General features: G+C 57.8%; 2 protein-coding genes across 12 annotated transcripts in view; both read left to right on the top strand.

Moving 5' to 3' along the window:
* The window catches only part of NISCH (nischarin), a 43,580-nt gene extending 33,552 nt beyond the window's left edge, over positions 1 to 10,028 (top strand). For 2 of the 4 annotated variants that reach the window (XM_067044011.1, XM_067044009.1), the window contains exons 16-21: positions 2,265 to 3,674; positions 5,985 to 6,360; positions 6,841 to 6,997; positions 7,499 to 7,627; positions 8,158 to 8,319; positions 8,841 to 10,028. In XM_067044011.1, coding sequence (XP_066900112.1) covers positions 2,265 to 3,674; positions 5,985 to 6,360; positions 6,841 to 6,997; positions 7,499 to 7,627; positions 8,158 to 8,319; positions 8,841 to 9,451 — 2,845 coding nt within the window. In that variant the 3' untranslated portion in view covers positions 9,452 to 10,028. The remainder of the gene's footprint in view (positions 1 to 2,264; positions 3,675 to 5,984; positions 6,361 to 6,840; positions 6,998 to 7,498; positions 7,628 to 8,157; positions 8,320 to 8,840) is intronic. The other 2 variants (XM_067044010.1, XR_010842536.1) reach the window with 2 other exon arrangements.
* Positions 10,029 to 12,254: 2,226 nt separating this feature from the next.
* Positions 12,255 to 18,316, top strand: part of STAB1 (stabilin 1) — a 26,939-nt gene continuing 20,877 nt past the window's right edge. For 6 of the 8 annotated variants that reach the window (XR_010842535.1, XR_010842534.1, XM_067044000.1 and 3 more), the window contains exons 1-6: positions 12,260 to 12,420; positions 16,612 to 16,748; positions 17,090 to 17,205; positions 17,408 to 17,493; positions 17,565 to 17,634; positions 18,028 to 18,123. Coding sequence is in view for 6 of the 8 variants with exons in the window: in XM_067044000.1 (XP_066900101.1) it covers positions 12,340 to 12,420; positions 16,612 to 16,748; positions 17,090 to 17,205; positions 17,408 to 17,493; positions 17,565 to 17,634; positions 18,028 to 18,123 (586 nt within the window). In the remaining 2 variants the exon portion in view is untranslated. Of the gene's footprint in view, positions 12,421 to 16,611; positions 16,749 to 17,089; positions 17,206 to 17,407; positions 17,494 to 17,564; positions 17,635 to 18,027; positions 18,124 to 18,316 lie in introns of all 8 variants that reach the window. The other 2 variants (XM_067043998.1, XM_059075958.2) reach the window with 2 other exon arrangements.

The following is an 18,316-nucleotide window of genomic DNA, read 5'->3' as shown; positions in this document are numbered from 1 at the left end:
GGTCTGAAGTGGGTCTCTTGTAGACAGCATATATACTGGTCTTGTTTTTGTATCCATTCAGCCAGTCTACATCTTTTGGTTGGAGCATTTAATCCATTTACATTTAAGGTAGTTATCGCTATGTTTGTTCCTATTGCCATTTTTAAAATTGTTTTGGATTTGTCTTTGTTGGTCTTCTTTCTTCCCTTTTTCTTTTGTTCTCTTATGGTTTGATGCCTATCTTTTTTTTTTTTTTTTTTTTGTGGTACGCGGGCCTCTCACCGCTGTGGCCCCTCCCATTGCGGAGCACAGGCTCCGGACGCGCAGGCTCAGCGGCCATGGCTCACGGGCCCAGCCGCTCCGCTGCACGTGGGATCTTCCCGGATCGGGGCACGAACCCGTGTCCCCTGCATCGGCAGGCGGACTCTCAACCACTGCGCCACCAGGGAAGCCCCTGATGCCTATCTTTAGTGTTGTGTTTGGGTTGCTTTTTCTTTTTTATGTGTGTATCTATTTTAGTTTTTTGGTTTGCAGTTCCTGTGAGGTTTTGATAATAGCAGTCTACATACAAGGTTGTTTTAAGTTGCTGGTCTCTTGATTTCAAATGCAGTTCCCATATTCTGCATTTGTAGTCTCCTCATGGATGCTGGTTTTGACATCATATTTGTGTATGGATGGTTTCCTACTTAATTACTTTATGTTTGCATTTACCAGTGAGCTTTCCCATTTGTGATTTTCTTATTTCTAGTTGTGGCCTCTTTTTTTAACCCCCTGCCTAGAGAAGTTCCTTTAGCATTTGTTGTAAGGCTAATTTGGTGATGCTGAATTCTCTTAGCTTTTGCTTGTCTGTAAAGCTTTTGATTTCTCCGTCAAATCTGAATGAGAGCCTTGCTTGGCAGAGTTTTCTTGGTTGTAGGTTTTTCCCTTTCATCATTTATACTCCAATAAAGATGTTTGAAAGACATCTACCTATCTATATAAATATATATCTCTTGCCACTCTCTTCTGACCTTCAAGAGTTTCTGCTGGGCTTCCCTCCTGGCACAGTGGTTGAGAGTCTGCTTGCAAATGCAGGGGACCACGGGTTTGTGCCCCAGTCTGGGAAGATCCCACGTGCTGCGGAGTGGCTAGGCCCGTGAGCCATGGCTGCTGAGCCTGCGCATCCGGAGCCTGTGCTCCTCAATGGCAGAGGCCACAACAGTGAGAGGCTCGCGTACCACAAAAAAAAAAAAAAAAGAAAAAGAAAGTTTCTGCTGAAAAATCAGCTGATGACCTTATAGGGATTCCCTTGTATGTTATTTGTTGCTTTTCCCTTGTTGCTTTTAATATTTTTTCTTTGTATTTAATTTTTGTCAGTTTGATTAACGTGTGTCTCAGTGTGTTCCTCCTTGGGTTTATCCTGTATGGGACTCTGTGCTTTCTGGACTTGGGTGACTGTTTCCTTTCCCATGTTAGGGAAGTTTTCAGGTGTAATCTCTTCAAATACTTTCTCAGGCCCTTTCCCTTTCTCTTCTTCTTCTGGGACCCCTATAATGTGAATGTTGGTGCACTTAATGTCCCAGAGGTCTCTGACACTGTCCTCATTTCTTTTCATTCTTTTTTCTTTATTCCGTTCTGTGGCGGTGATTTCCACCACTCTATCTTCCAGCTCACTTATTCGTTTTTCTGCCTCCGTTATTCTGCTACTGATTCCTTATGGTGTATTTTTCATTTCACTTACTGTATTGTTCATCTCTGTTTGTTCTTTAAATCTTGTCTCTGTTAAACATTTCTTGTATCTTCTTGGTCTGTGCCTATATTCTTTTTCTGAGATATTGAATCATCATTACTCTGAATTCTTTTTCAGATAGATTACCTATCTCTAAAGGAGCTTGAATTTAATTAAATGTGAAGGTCCTAACACCCTCAGCCCACTCCCCACGGCTCTCACCTGTGAAGGCGACTGGGTGCCCCTGCAGGGGACTGTTGTCAAGTTAGTCCATGCCCATGAGCACTCATTGCTCTTGGGGCTTGTGGCCAGCGTCTGAAGGACTGAAAAGTCTTCATGATGTGTGCAGGATTGTGTTGGATGTCTGTGGTTTGGGCCCTGGGAGTGTGGTGGCCCCAGCCTTCCAGCACCTCAGCTCCCCACCAGGGTGCTTGCTAGGACCAGGCTCAGCTGTTTAGGAGGCTTGGGAGACCCATGGGTTGCTTCTTCAGGGCCTGGGGACAGCAGCAGGACTGGACATGGGAGGTGGGGACATCCCAGCCCAGCATGTCACTGACCTGGCTTCTTCCCCACACAGCCCAGAGCACACGGAGCCAGAGGTCCAGGTGGTGCCCGGGTCTGGCCAGATCATCTTCCTGCCCTTCACCTGCATTGGCTACACCGCCACCAACCAGGACTTTATCCAGCGCCTGAGCACGCTCATCCGGCAGGCCATCGAGCGGCAGCTACCTGCTTGGATCGAGGCTGCCAACCAGCGAGAGGAGGGCCAGGGTGAGCAGGGCGAGGATGATGATGAGGAGGAGGAGGATGTTACTGAGAACCGCTACTTTGAAATGGGACCCCCGGATGTGGAGGAAGAGGAAGAAGGTGGGCCAGGAGAGGAAGAGGAAGAAGAGGAGGAAGAAGAGGAGGAGGAGGAGGGCGAGGAGGAGCGCCTGGCTCTGGAGTGGGCCCTGGGCGCAGATGAGGACTTCCTGCTGGAGCACATCCGCATCCTCAAGGTGCTCTGGTGCTTCTTGATCCACGTGCAGGGCAGCATCCGCCAGTTTGCTGCCTGCCTCGTGCTCACAGACTTTGGCATCGCCGTCTTTGAGATCCCGCACCAGGAGTCACGGGGCAGCAGCCAGCACATCCTCTCCTCCCTGCGCTTTGTGTTCTGCTTCCCGCACGGCGACCTCACCGAGTTTGGCTTCCTCATGCCTGAGCTGTGCCTGGTGCTCAAGGTGCGGCACAGCGAGAACACGCTCTTCATCATCTCAGACGCCGCCAACCTGCACGAGTTCCATGCTGACCTGCGCTCTTGCTTTGCTCCGCAGCACATGGCTATGCTGTGCAGCCCCGTGCTCTACGGCAGCCACACCAGCCTGCAGGAGTTCCTGCGCCAGCTGCTCACCTTCTACAAGGTGGTGGGCGGCTGCCAGGAGCGCAGCCAGGGCTGCTTCCCCGTGTACCTGGTTTACAGTGACAAGCGCATGGTGCAGACAGCCGCCGGGGACTACTCGGGCAACATCGAGTGGGCCAGCTGCACACTGTGCTCCGCTGTGCGGCGCTCCTGCTGCGCACCCTCCGAGGCTGTCAAGTCTGCTGCCATCCCCTACTGGCTGCTGCTCACACCTCAGCACCTCAATGTCATCAAGGCCGACTTCAACCCCATGCCCAATCGTGGCACCCACAACTGCCGCAACCGCAACAGCTTCAAGCTTAGCCGTGTGCCGCTCTCCACTGTGCTTCTGGACCCCACACGCAGCTGCACTCAGCCGAGGGGTGCCTTCGCGGACGGCCATGTGCTTGAGCTGCTTGTGGGCTACCGCTTTGTCACCGCCATCTTCGTGCTGCCCCATGAGAAGTTCCACTTCCTGCGCATCTACAACCAGCTGCGGGCCTCACTGCAGGACCTGAAGACTGTAGTCATCGCCAAGGCCCCTGCAACTGGGGGCAGGCCTCAGAGCCCCCCTGTGGATGGCCAGCCTGCCGAGGATGGGGCCCGGTAAGACCGAGCATGGGGTTTTGGGGGCCAAGGGGCGGGAGGCTGGCTGAGACTACTCACCTCACCCAGATCTCCAGCACCCCCTCAGCATTGCCTTTGGCTCCCTCGGGCTTGTTGCTGGGCTGCTTCTTATCTCCCAAGGCTTCAGAAGAGGCCCAGGAAATCTGTCTTTCCACAAAACCAGGCTGGCCCAGTTCTCTGCCACTTAGAGTCCTGTGTGGCTGGGTCCCCAGGCTCCTGTTCCTACCTTGCCTGGCCCTCTCCACTGGGTCCAAGCATGGCCTCTAGGCATCATCCACACCTCCTTGCCTCCACGCTCGCAGTCCCGTGGCTGGCTCTGTGAGCTAGGGGGCTGCTTCAGACACCACCTGCCTCTGACCCCCAGCTCCAAGCCCGTACCCTTTGGTGAGCCACACACGCCTTCTCAGGAAGACCTGGGTTGATCAGGGGCCCTCTCTGTGTGTAATTTTGTGAGTCTGTTCCAAAGGAAGCTGTTGGCTGAGAGCAGCAAGGTCTGAGTGTGTGAGCTGGGTGATCACTTTGTGCAAAGCTCCTTTTCTTCTTTTGGGGAGACTGAAGTGCAGAGAGGGGAGGAGTTGGCAGCCCTGTCCTCTTTTTTTTTTTTTTAATTTATTTTTGGCTGCATTGGGTCTTCATTGCTGCGTATGGGCCTTCTCTAGTTGCGGTGAGTGGGGGCTACTCTTCATTGCGGTGCACAGGCTTCTCATTGTGGTGGCTTCTCTTGTTGCAGAGCACAGGCTCTAGGTGCGTGGGCTTCAGTAGCAGCACACGGGCTCAGTAGTTGCAGCTTGTGGGCTCTAGAGCGCAGGCTCAGTAGTTGTGGCGCACAGGCTTAGTTGTTCTGTGGCATGTGGGATCTTCCCAGACCAGGGCTGGAACCCGTGTCCCCTGCATTGGCAGGCAGATTCTTAACCACTGCTCCACCAGGGAAGCCCAGCCCTGTCCTCTTCTTCCTTACTCTCCTTCCCCTGCTCCTGCCCCCGAGACTGGCTTCCCTCAGGGCCACCTGGGGTTGGCATATAGTGGCTTGTGGGGGGCCATGGTCACACCCACAGGTTCACCCGTGCCTGGGGCTCAAGAGGCACCCTTTGCCCTTCAGGGTGCCCCTTTCTCCTATTACTGCTCCCAATGTCATGTATGCTGGGGCTTCCCTACCTGGGCAAGAAAGCCCTTTGTTTGTTGGCCTTCCTGTCCCATGAGACACGGTGTAGCTCACTTTCTCTTCCATCCTGGTGGACAGTGGAGACCCTGCCCTCGCGCCAGCATCTCACAGGGCATGCCTTCTCTCTCCAACCCATCCCCTCAGCTGATGTTCACAAAGGTCATCAAGCATATTCTTGGCTGAATCAGGGACCCCTTTTAAGCCCAGCTCAAGTCCCATGCTCTCCATAGAGACCCTTGATGCCTCCAGGTACTGGAGAGCCGCTTATGCCAGAGGCAGCCTTGCATGGCCATCTCTCCGTCTCCCTGCCCCTATGATGAGGCTTCAGATGGTGACACTTTGTCTCAGTTTCCCTGCCACCCCCAAGCCTGGCTGGACCCTGCCCACAGTAGGGACTGCATGCAGAAAGCAGGCGCTCGGCTTTACCCCAGCAGAATCATCTCTGCCCCAAGACAGCAGGAGGACATCCCGGGGGGCTTGGGGGCATTTGGCCCAGTGCAAGATCAGGGCCCCAGGGGTCTCTTGCAACAGCTGGACTGTCCAGTTGAGAGGATGACATCTAGGACTCCCCGCCAGCATGAGCTTGGGCATGTAGGCTGGTATCAGGGAGCTCCAAACCTCTGTGAGGGTTCTTTCTGAGCATTGTTCAATCTCATGCTTGGAACAGACCAAAGAAAACCCAGTGTGGCCACATGCAGTGGTGGCCAAGTTGGTTGAGATCCTGGGCTACCTGAGGAGGCCTCAAAGGCAAACTGAGGAGCAGTTTGAGTATTTGGTTCTCAACTCCATGTTCCCCAAGGTCCCAGCCCTGGGCATCTTGGTCTGTGCTCTGGACTCTGTAGTGGCATTTCTGACACCTTTACCACCTTCTCAAAATGATTTTTCTGCCCATGAGCCACATCTGTCTTTCTCAGCCCTGCCCTATCTTCCCGTCTCCCCCTCAAGAGAAAGGGCCCCGGCACTTTCTCTCTGCTCTTTGGTCTTCCTATAAGGAACCAAGGTGAAATCCCCAGATGACCCCAGAGGTGGTGTGTGGTACATGCGTTTCCCTCACACTGAGGTTACACGTGGGATGTGAATCTGCATTTGGGACTCACGTGTTAATATTTTTCTTGGGGGATTGGGAGATGCAGCAATGAGCAGCATCTCCACGAGGTCCCGGCAGAGGCTCCAGCTCCAGCCCCAGCCCCAGCGGAGGTCCCAGCTCTAACCCCGGCAAAGACCCCAGCTCTGGCAGAGCCCTCAGTGCCAGCTTTGGTCCCAGCAGAGGCCCCAGCCTCAGCAGAGACCCCTTCGGAGGCCTCAGTGGGGGCCTCGGCCCTGGCAGCGGAGGCCCCAGCACAAGTGGAGGCCCCTGCCCAGTACCCAAGCGAGCACTTGATCCAGTCCACATCTGAGGAGAATCAGATCCCCTCGCACCTGCCTGCCTGCCCATCACTCCGGCACATCGCCAGCCTGCGGGGGAGTGCCATCGTCGAGTTCTTCCACAGCAGCGTTGCCGAGGTAGGGCCAGCGCGCCTGTGGAGGAAGGTGGCACTGTCGTCCTGGGGCCCCGGCAGGCTCACCTTGGGGTCAGCCTCAGGTTCCCAGACTTATGTGTGCTGGCTTTTCCCGCAGCTTCAGCTGTTCACAGCTTTGAAGACCTGAGTAGGGAGAACCTGGGGTGCCCTCCCCTGGCCAGTTGTTTCCTCCATCACTGCCTCCTCCTGCGGCCATTCCTAGCTTTGGGCCCCGGGCAGACCCCACGGCACACCGTCTCCCATCCCTCACCTCCTCTCTGCTTCGGAGTTTATAAATACGTTGACGAGACACAGTAGAGGTCCCATGCCTCCCCATCCAAGGCTGTGGGCCCGTCCCTGGGACGGCAGGTCACTGGTTAGTGGGGCTGGCGGAGGCCACCCTCCACAGAGGCCTGGAGGAGGAGCTGTGTGCCCCGGCCGCCCTGCTCTCCTGCAGGCCCCAACCCGGCCCCTCTGTGTCCAGGTGGAAAACGAGGAGCTGCGGCACCTCCTGTGGTCGTCGGTGGTGTTCTACCAGACCCCGGGGCTAGAGGTGACCGCCTGCGTGCTGCTCTCCACCAAGGCCGTGTACTTTGTGCTGCACGATGGCCTCCGCCGCTACTTCTCGGAGCCGCTGCAGGGTGGGCACTGGGGCCTGAGGGGATGGGCGGGGTTCTGTCTCTAGAGCCCCTGTGTCATGTCAGGCAGCAGCGATTTGGCTGCACTGGGCCGAGAATCTTTTCTGCGGAAGGGGGGTGATGACAGCACTTTCCTCCTTGAGCTGTCACGTGGGATGCGAGGCCAGGCATGAAAACGCCCAGTAAGGCCCCGTGAGTGCCCGGGACCCAGGCGTGCTGGGGGGGTGTTGGGCAGCCTCTGCCCCTTGGGGCCTTGATGGGCGCCTTAGCCAGTGCCCTGTCCTGGGGCTCCTGGTGTCTCCAGTGCACCAGGCAAGGCTCAGACTGTAGAACATGTTTCCCCGAGGCCATGTGTGCTCAGAGGTGGTGGGGGCTCCTTGCCAGGCCTCAGTGGGCCAGGCCATCAAGGGAGCCCGTTCCTGCTCCAGGCAGCTGCACACCTGGGAACCTTGTGCTCACCCAGCACGGCCACCACCACGTTCGTTCCCTTTCTGTCTATCACAGATTTCTGGCATCAGAAAAACGCCGACTACAACAACAGTCCCTTCCACATCTCTCAGTGCTTTGTTTTAAAACTCAGCGACCTGCAGGTAGTCAACGTTGGACTCTTCGACCAGTATTTCCGGCTGACGGGTGAGTGGCCACTGTGCTTTTGTCCTGTTTTGGGTGAAGGCCAGTGTCACCAGTGGGCTTCCACCTTCATATGTGGGTGCATTATCGCAGGCAGAGTTTATCTGCTCACAAGACAGTTCACAGGAGCGGGAGGAAGCAGCTTCAGGAACTGCTGAGAGGGCAGAAGTCACCCCCCAGGACTTGGAGCGAGAGACTGGGGACAGAGGCAGCAAAGTGCTGGGTGGGCGGGCAGAGTGGGCCCTGGGCTCACGGGCAGGATGTTTCTGACTCATACTTCCTGAAGAGAGAAAGCTAAGCTCTTTCCCTAATGCCTCTGTATCCCCTTCCAGAAAAATGTTACAGCCCTTCCGGCCTGAGAAATGGCCGTCTCCCCAGGCCCCGTGATGCTTCCTCAAGTGGGTCCTCCTGACCCTGGCTCTGTGGTTCTCAGGTTCAGGCTAACCTGCTAGAGACTAGAGATGGCTCCAGGGGTGGGGATGGGGCTGGGGGGAGTAGCGGCCTGCAACTGTGCTCGGCCCCTTCTCCCGCAGGCTCCTCTCCAGCGCAGGTGGTTACATGCTTGACACGGGACAGCTACCTGACACACTGCTTCCTCCAGCACCTCATGGCCGTGCTCTCCTTGCTGGAACGCACGCCCTCACCTGAGCCTGTTGACAAAGACTTCTACTCCGAGTTTGGAAACAAGACCACAGGTATCCCCACCCAGCTCGGGTCTCCTTGCCAACCCCAAGGGCTGCAACAGGCCCCGGAGCAACTTCTCTGTGCCGCAGCACCCTCTCTGCTTCTAGCTCGCTTGCACGCTCGCTCGCTCGCGCGCGCGCTCTCTCTCTCACTCTCGCGTGCTCGCTCTCTCTCTCTCTCTCTGTCTCTCTCTCTCTCTCTCTGTCTCTCTCTCTCTCTCTCTCTCTCTCTCTCTCTCTCTCTCTTATCTCTCTCTCTATCTCTTTTCCTGCTTAGTCAGCTAGGGTTTTCCATAGATTTTCCATGACAGAGTCTCTGGCCCGGCAAATCACAACCGTTCAGCATCTCAGTGTCTGCTCTTCTCTGAGGTGCTGACCTGAGGGTCTCTACCTGAGGGTGGGGGCTTGGAGCGCTCTCTCCCACTTCTGACAGACACGTGACTCATGCTGCCGTGTCTGGGTGGCTTGGGACTGCTGGTGACCTACCACAGGCCAGTTCCAGGCTTCAGCCCCCGTGGCGTCTCTCTCTGCAGGGAAGATGGAGAACTATGAGCTGATCCACTCAAGCCGTGTCAAGTTCACCTACCCCAGTGAGGAGGAGGTCGGGGACCTGACATTCACTGTGGCCCAGAAGGTGGCTGACCCAGAGAAGGCGCCGTCCCTCAGCATCCTGCTGTATGTGCAGGCCTTCCAGGTGGGCACACCACTATCTGGGCGCTGTAGGGGCATGTTGCGCCCCAAAACGCTCCTGCTCACCAGCGCCGAGATCTTCCTCCTGGACGAGGACTTCGTCCACTACCCGCTGCCCGAGTTTGCCAAAGAGCCGCCACAGAGGGACCGGTACCGGCTGGACGACGGCCGCCGCATCCGGGACCTGGACCGCGTGCTCATGGGCTACCAGACTTACCCACAGGCCCTCACCCTGGTCTTTGACGACGTGCAGGGCCACGACCTCATGGGCAGCGTCACCCTGGACCACTTTGGGGAGGTGCCAGGTGGCCTGACTAGAGGCGGCCAGGGCCGTGAGGTCCAGTGGCAGGTGTTTGTCCCCAGCGCTGAGAGCCGAGAGAAGCTTATCTCGCTGTTGGCCCGCCAGTGGGAGGCCCTTTGTGGCCGGGAGCTGCCCGTGGAGCTCACTGGCTAGCCCAGGTTGTAGCTGGCCCTTGCCACCTGCTGTGTCTGGCCTGGTGTCCACTCAGGGCCGGGAAGCAGGCTTTCTTTGCTTTTTTAAAATGTTTTCTCTTCTTTTTCGGTACCTTTGTTTGATTGTCCTCCCAGAGAATGTGAACATGTGTGTTCAGTTGGTTCTCAGCCTCCCGCGGATCTGCTGCCTGCCCCTGGTGCCGCGTGGCCAGGCACACCAGTTTCGTGTCGTCTTTCGTGGGACCGTTGTTAACGTGTGGTGCCGTGGGTCTGGTTTACTCTGTTACGTGTCCTTTGCTGAGATGTTAAGTCCAGTCTTGTTGCTGTTGCTGTCATTGTGGGCACTTGCTGCTAATTATGAAGCTGGCAGCAAAATGCACATTGAAAGCTCCCACCCCATGTAGTTTTCCAAAGGGGAGGCCTCTCCTGGTCCAGACAAGTGGGAGAGCCCCATGGGGGCAGGAGTCCCCCAGACCTTGGGGCTGAGAGGGCTGGGAGCAGGGGACCTAGAGCTGCCAGCACCAAGTGTGATTCCTGTTGCCTATTTTCTCTATTCCAGTAAAGCCAAGTTTGACACAGTCTGGGTCTTTTATTTCAAGGGCCACTGGGGTCCTAGCAGGGCATTGGTCCAGGGCGTGGTTGGCCTGAGGGGGAGAGGGTGCCTAGAGATGCAAGAAGGTCTTGTGGGAAAGGAAGAGGGGAGGAGCCTGTGAAGTGTAGGGCAAAGGGAGCTGCGTTCCCAGGGCCAGATGCTAGATGGTGTCTGTGGAGCCTGAGACAGGGAAGGTGTGAGGGGATCTTTGGACAGGGCCGTGCTGGGCTGTGGCTAAACGAGGAGCCTCAGGGCAAATGAGAGGAGTGAAGCTCCTCAGGTTCCCCTGGCATACCGGCTGCTGCCCTGCCACCCTTAGATCAGGAATGTCCCACCAGACCTGTTGTGAGGGTTAGGCCTGGAGTCTGGAACGGCTTACTCTGTGGGGTCTAGGGGTCTCGGGGTCTCACCAGCATGGCCTGCAGAGGAGGTGTGGCCCCAGCGGTGGATAGTGGGGAGGAGTGCTCTGTGCCTTCCGTGACTGGGTTCATGTCCTGAGAGATGGTTGCTTCAGGGAGCTCTGCTGAGGTAGGACATGGGATTTCTTTGGGAGTCAGCCCCTGTGTCCAGTCCCTCCTCAACCCATTTCTACCCCATAGCAGGGCCCCTGAGGCCCACTTACTTTCTCTCATCTTGGCCAGTCACGAGCCTTCGGCCCTAAGGCTGCAGGACCATTTTGGCCCGGCAGTATTGGGGAAGGGGGAGGGGCCAGCCAGGTTCCCAGGCCTGCTGCTCTTCATTTTTCCCTTCGTGCCAGCAGAGTGGGGATCTTCGCCTGGAGCACCCATCACCATCAGGAAGGCTGTGGTGGATGGGAGGAGCCACCAAGGGGAGGGTCTCCGCATTCACCTCCCCCCAGCTGGATCTCAAAGACCAGCCCCATGGCCCCTCAGCTGATGGGGGATGGGCTGCCCCCGACCAGACCTTTATCAAAGGCCCGTACGGATGGTCACCTGCCTGTCTCCATCTGTTACGTCATACATAAATGGGGATTTATAGACCAGAGGCAGGGTCCACCACACATAGGCCTTGCCACCTGGACTGCTGTTCCCAGGTCCCACAGCCCAACAGTTAGCAGCCGACCACAGCCTGGGTCAGTGAGCACAGGACCTAATGGGGGGAGTCTGTGCAGTGTAGTGGGGGGAAGGGTGCCCCGCAGGCAGCAGACCTCGGGTTGGATCTTCACACTGGTTAGCTGAGTGATCTTAGACAAATTCCCTAGCCCCTTTGAGCGTCCGTTTCCCCACCAGTAACAGGATAATAAAAGTGCCTGCGTTCATTCAGCCCACAAATCTGAAGTGAGCATCCATGCGTGAACCAGCCCAGCCCCTTCCCTGCTCTCCCATAGCTGACATTCCAGCGGGGGACAGAAAATAAACTAGTGTCAGCTGGTGGCCAGTGCTACGAGGAGGTGAAGGCTGGAGACCTTTGACCTGAGGCTGAACCTTGTGGTGAGTCCTTTGAGGATCTGGGGTAACAGCACCGCTCAGGGAGCTAGCTCTGTGGTTATGGAGTAGAAAAGCCTGTGATGGAACAGAGTGGGGGGTGTGGAGAGCAGGCACTCAGGTCAAAGAGGCCGGCCTGGTGCGGAGAGGGATCCGGGGCACGGGGCAAGCTTCAGGGCTGAGTGGAGAACGGATTGGGAAGGGAGGGCTACTGGCAGCAGGGAGGGCCCTCCGGGCGAGAAGGGTGGTGCAGGGACACATGGGGGATGGGGATCCTGGGCGGTGGAGGCTGAGCAGGGCAGGTGAGAGGGAGCAGCCTCCTGACTGTCCACTTAGCAGGGAGTTGGAGGTCTGCGTGTGCCCTCAGCAGCTGGAAAGGTAGAGGCAGACAGACCTGATTCAGAGGCTGCCCTCTCCCCCAAGCACCAGAACCCCCCAGAGCTTCTGAATGAAACATGCTGGGCTTGCAGGTACTTGGGGTGGGGAGTTGTTTGCATCTGCTCCTGAATGTGCTTCACGACCTCTGAAACACCCCAGGCTTGTGGCTAATGGTGGGCTTAGAGGCTGACACCAGGAGGAGGGTCCCGGGCCAGGAAGCCCCAAGCTGGGCCCAGGCGTCCATGCAGGGGTCAGTGGCCAGCACCTTCCCTTCCGCCTGCAGGCTGCTGATACGCAGGAGGAAATCCTGGCGGGTTCCTGTGGGGGTGAGCTGGCGGGGCCTCCCAGCTGCTTTTAAAGCGCCTGCCCGCCCTGTCCCGCCTGCCCGCCCTGTGCCTGCCTCTTAGAGCTCGTTCTCCACGCCGGCTGCCCCAGTTCTGTCCTAGACAGCGTGCCCGCCAGCCACCACCAGCCATGGCAGGGCCCCGGGACCACCTCCTGCTCTGCCTCCTGGCCCTCTGCCTGGCAGGCTCCAGCTTCATCGGGGGGCAGAAGGTGAGTGTGAGCCGGTCGCGGGGGACGTGACATCCAGGCCCTCCCAGCCAGTGGTAGGAGCAGGGAGGGAGTGCTCACAGATCAGGCACGGGGCTGGGGACATACAGGGCAGCTGGTGCTTGTCTGACCTTCTCTGACTTTGTCTGAGCTGGACAGAGGGCTGGGCTCTTGTGCCCACCTCCCCAGGCTGAGGTCTGTGTCTTGCTGCTTGGGGTGGCAGGGATGTGTCAGCCTGCCCTCCTCTGTGTCCGGCTAGCCAGCCAGGGGGTGTGGGCAGCCGTCCCAGGTCTCCCCAGCTTGAGGGTGGGGTATATGGAGCCAGAACCAACCCTCTGCCTGGACTGAGGCCTGGTGTTTCTGTGGCCCTGGCTTGGGGATGGGAGATGGGATCACCCCCAACCCTCACTTGGCTGACAAACTGAGAGTCTCGTGTGGACCACATGTAGATGTGCTGGGTGTGTGTGCATGTGTCTGTGCCCAGAGGCAGAATGAGGTCTACTCATCCCCAGTCCCTCTGGGCAAACTACAGCGAACAATAACGCCCTCAAGCCTAAGAACTGCTGTTCAAGTGCACAGCCCTGGGCACACCCGGCATCATCCCCTCAAGTCATAGCCGCTGAGCAGTGGGCCCTGTTGTTCTCCCCTTGAGGAAGCCAGAACCCAAGGATGATAGAGACAGGTTGGTCCAACTCCAGAGCCACGCTCCAGACCGCCATCTGTGGTTCCCCATCCGGCCATGAGGGAGGAGCCGACGGTCCCAGTGTGTGGCTGTCAGGTCCACATGCACAAGCCCCCTTTGGGATGCCTGTCTGCAGATCCACCCAAGCCCCATAGTAGGGACATTGTCCCAACTGGAGTTTCTGTAAGAGCCTCCCACCCTAGGCATGGAGACAGAGTCACCTGGCTGGGGCCTGTCTCCAGGTAAAAGACCCTCTCCTGTGAGGCCAAGTTCTCTTGGGACAGCTGCTAGTGTCACCAAATCACTAACAGGCAGACTGAGGTCCCAAGAGGAAAAGGACTTGCTCAGGATCCCACTGCCAGGCAGAGCCAGGACAAGAACCCAGGCCCTGTGCCACCCTGGGGCCTGCTCTTATCTGCCCTGTGGTCTGGTGAGGGGCCTCACCAGCTTCAGGGCCAAGTCAGGGCTGAGGACGGGCAGATCTGAGGCTGAAAAAGTGACAGTGATGGTGGAAGAGCCAAGGGTTTCAGGCTGTGCTGAGCCCTGCAGGTGGTTCCTGCTCCCTCCCTGCCTCAGTTTCCCCATGTGTACAATGCAAGGGAATTTCGAAGGCCACCTCCTCATGTTCTTGTGACAGAGGTCAATGAGAGGCCTCAGGCCGGAAGTTTTTCGTTGTCACAGACCACCTATAAGTCTGCCTTCTGGGCCTGGGGCTCAGACATCCTGGGCCAGGGAAGAGGGCCCTGGAGGGTTTTGTCAGGGATGCAGCAACGCTGGTCTCTCATGCTCCCTCAGTCCCTCAGCACTACCGGTACCTTGTGTAGCACGAGATCCACTGTAAACATTAGGGGTAGGAAACCGAGGCTCTGAGGGGGAGGGATGACTTCTGGGTCACACAGCTAGTGAGGAGCAGAACTCAAACACAGGAAGGTTCAGGCAGTAGAGGCAGAGAAGGCTTCCTGGAGGAGGGGGCTTAGCACCTGCCTATTCAAGTCTTTCACCAAGTGCCTCCTCTGCTAGGTGTATGCTGGTGCAGGTGAAGCCTGCGGTCTCAAGCTAGGGTTTGAAGGGAGAGGGGCATTGATCTTGGGCAAGGGGAAGTAGTTTGGGAGGTCCCTTCCCATCTGAGGGAGTCTGGGTTCTGGGCCCTGGGCACCAGCTTGGGGGAATTCTTCCACCTTTTCCCAACAGGCTAACACCTCGTGTCTCCTCAACTTCCCTAGCAGTGTCTCTATGGGATGCAGACATTGCAAAATCAGTTCTGGATTAGGACAGGGAGGGGAGCAGCACCCGCCTGGCTCAGACGGGTCCCGAGGTGCCCTAGGGAAGAAGGGAATCTGATTCAGCACTCGGCTGGAATCCAGCCTCACTCCACCCAGCGGGACCAGTGGCGAAATTGTCAGCCGGGGCTGATGCTCCTTCCAGGCCACCAGGCAGAGGGGTCCTGAATGCCCACTTCCGGTGAGGTCCCAGAGAGAAGTGTGACTTGTCCACTGGTTTACCCATCCATCACACATTTACAGATGCAACATCTCGTGAATGAGTGTCCACCCCACCACCAGCCACAAGGCTCCAGCTTCCTCCCGTGCTGGTGACTCACCCCCCACTTGACAGGACCGCCCCCTCTGCCCAAGAGTGAGGACAGTGCTCTCTCACTGCCCCTGAGCCCTTATTCAGGGCTGCTCTGAGAACTGGTCCCTGGGCCATTGGTGCTGACGCTGGCAGCTGTGTCTGGCTGGCCGGGTGGCCCTCAGGGGAGCCCATCACCTGCAGAACCTTTGCCCTGAGCCAGCAGCTGCCTGGCCCTGAAATTACCCAACTTCCTAGTCGCTCCCTGGCTCAGCAAAGACTGAGCCTCAGGGTGAGGAATGAGACCACAACATCCAGCCCCACAGCTCGGGCTGAGGCCGCCCGCAGCAACTTCCCTCTTTGCAGACCACAGAGGCAGGAGCGGAAAAGACCAAATCACAGCAGCTGGGAGAGGCCCTGGGACCTTCATATACACCAGAAAGTACTGAAGCACTATTTCTCCTTTTCTCTGGCTTTGAGAGCCACACATCTGTGATGTGTTCTAGGAAAGAGATGTTCTGGGTTTACTCCCTTTTGGAGCACAGTGTGTTCAGCACTTTTTAAGATTAGAACTTCTCAGCTTCTTCACGCCATGCCCCAAGCCCCTGAAAGCTCTCCTCATCAAAATGCACCTTGCTGTGGTCTTTTCTCCCACTGACAACCAAGAGTTTAGCTTCCATTCCTCCAGGGCCAGTGCAGTAGGTTATTGGGACTTTGTTGCTGTAATGGTAGCCCCGTTGATGGTGGACTTGGGGGAGCTGTGACAGGACAGCGAGTGGACTGCAGGCCAGGGCTTTCTTGGCTCTCAGGTGACCATCTCTTCCCCTGCCTCCACCTCTGTTCTCCATGCAGCAGCCAGACAGTCCATTTAAAACATACATGAGTCCTGGGTCTGCTCCGGACTCCACCTCCCCTCACTGGCCTGGCCTGGCCCCAGCCCCTCTCCAGCCTCTCTGCCTGTCTCTGCCTCATCACACCTGGCCGTTTGCTTCTTCCCACTTCATGACTTTCGCCTCACCTGCCCCCTCTGCCAGGAGCAGTGACCGTGACCAATTTTCATGCATCCTTCAGGTCCCAACTTAATTGTCACCTCCCTAGGAAGCCGCCTGGGCCTCCAGCCTGGGTCTTCTCAGCTCTCTCACTCCCAGCACTGCCCATCCCGTGATGGGCAGTGGACCCCTGGGTCCCGGCTGGCGTGTGGGGCTGTGGGCCAGGCCTGGACCAGGGCTCAGGGAGTGTGACTGCTTGGCCCAAACTCAGACCCCCTCCCACACGCCTGCTCACCCGGGCCAGCCTCGGGCATGGGGCTGGCTGCTGGGTCTCTGACTGCGGGGCACCAGAGAGGGCCCTGGGCTGGCCGAGGGGGTCATTTGGGAGCGAGGTGGGGACATGCTCAGAGCAGAGTGACAACTGGAGGGCCGGCCCCATGGTGCGTGGCTGAAGCTCTCATCCTGCCTGTGCCCAGGGGATGGAGGATGGCGTCGCCGTGTTCTCCTCCCCAACAGTGTCAGCCTGTCATTTAGTGTTTATGTTTATAAGAAAGGGGCGAATGAGCACTAGCTTGAGAGTCTAGGTTCAAGTCCCTGGGTGGCTACAGGTGAGGGCCACCCTCCTGGGGTTCAGTTTCCTCCTCTGAATCACCCAGGGTGGAACAAGAGGGCCAGATGTTCTTTGTGTCAGAAGGCAGAGACTCTGAGGCTTCTGGGCGTGCCTCCAGGCCTCCGGGCAGAGGTGTGTGGCTGTGGATATAGAGACACACTGGCAGGGACAGCCTGTGACAGGCCGGTTTCCCCCAGACTCAGGGCCTTCCCTGTTCTTACTGCCTCCCCAATGAACAGATGGGAAACGAGGGCCTGGAGAGGGGTGCTAGTCCTCGCTGCGATCAAGGGTCAGGGCTGTGTGCAGGGTTCAGGTCCCTCACTCCAAACACTGCCCATGCCCAGGTACAGTCCAGACGCTGCGACATGAAGACCAAGTTTGTCACTCACCTACCCTGCACCCCGTGCCCTGCCATCAAGAAGCGGGTGTGTCCCTCGGGCTGGCTTCGGGAGTTCCCGGAGAAGATCTCACAGGACTGCCGGTGCAGACCCCCACTCCACCCTTGCTTGCTTCCAGGGGTATCCCGTGGGATGGCAGGGGACCAGGAGGGCCTGGCTGGCCTGGGGAGTGAGGGCAGGGACTCACTCATCCACATGTCTGTTGGCTCCTCCAGTGGGACAGAGATAGGCAGGGAGGAAGGAGTAAGAATGCAGGGCAAGTGCTGTTTATTGAGCATCTACTATGGACCAGGCCCTGTGTTCAGATCAGGGCCTGGTGGGAAGAGGTCGTGGGACCAAGAGCAACAGAACCCAGTGTGGGGAGGCTGGGCTGGAGGCTGCTGGGGGAGCCCCTCCTGTCACCCTGCCCATCCTTGGTCCCCAGATACGAGGTCCAGCTGGGGGACTCTTTGTTGTCTGTGAGTGGCTGCAGCCTGGAGTGCTCGAAGGACGTGGTGCAGAAGGCCTGCTGCCCTGGCTACTGGGGGTCCCAGTGCTATGGTATGGGGGAGGGTCCCAGCCTTGCTTATGCCTCAACCCGCCTGCATTCCCCTTCAACTGGCTCATTTAATGGACAGCTGGGCCTCTTGGCTCTGGCTGCCCCAGGGGAGGGACCAAGTCTGGGGCCGCCCAGAGCTGCTGGGGTCAGGTAAATTGACAGTTCTTGGGGCAGAGCTGAGTTCTAGGCGGGGGGTGTCCACAGAGTGCCCTGGGGGTGCTGAGACCCCATGCAACAGCCACGGGACCTGCCTGGATGGCATAGACAGGAACGGGACCTGCGTGTGCCAGGTAAGGGCCCGGTGGGGCTGGGGTGGGGGGCAGTGGAGGGACTGCACTGACTCGGTGCATCCCTCTGCCAGGAAAACTTCAGTGGCTCAGCCTGCCAGGAGTGTAGAGACCCCAACCGGTTCGGCCCTGATTGCCAGTCAGGTGAGCGCTGGCCAGGCAGAAGGGCGGGGCCGATGTCCACTTGGGGGTCAGTGGGGACTTAGTCCCTACAGCCAGCCCCTACCAGACTCCCTCCCAGCCGCTCGGCCTCACACATCCCTTCTAGGGATGTGAGCTTTGCTTTATCACACCTCTAGCCCCTGCACATGCTGTTCTAGGAGGCCTCCTCCAGGAAGGCTTCCTTGAACCTCCTGGCTAGCCCAGGTGCCTGGTCCTGGGCTCCCACCACTCCTCTGGTCCTGCACCACAATTCTGTATTCTTGAGGTTGTGCCTGCTGGAGCTGAGTTCTGGAGATTCAGAGGGCAGGGACTCGACGTCCCTGTGTGCCCCTGGCTGAGGCTGGGGTCCCACCTGTCCCTGCCTATCCCTCCCAGTCTGCAGCTGTGTACATGGCGTGTGCCGCCATGGGCCACTCGGGGATGGAAGCTGCCTGTGCTTTGCTGGATTCACTGGACCCCACTGTGACCAAGGTGAGCAGCTGCTGGGGTAGCCAGTCTTTAGTGGCCAGAGCAGGAAAGGCTGACTGGGTGAAGGATGGGGCCTGAGCCTCAGCAGGACCTCTGCCTGCAGCCTCCCTCGGGGGAGGGGGTGTCATCTGAAACCTTCACTGCCCAGAGGCCCAGAGAGGATGGAGCCCTGGCCAAGGTCACACAGCAAATTAGG

Source organism: Kogia breviceps, chromosome 10 (assembly GCF_026419965.1).
Source record: "Kogia breviceps isolate mKogBre1 chromosome 10, mKogBre1 haplotype 1, whole genome shotgun sequence".
Classification (NCBI taxonomy): Eukaryota; Metazoa; Chordata; class Mammalia; order Artiodactyla; family Physeteridae; genus Kogia; species Kogia breviceps.
This window is presented reverse-complemented; position numbering and strand designations above follow the sequence as displayed.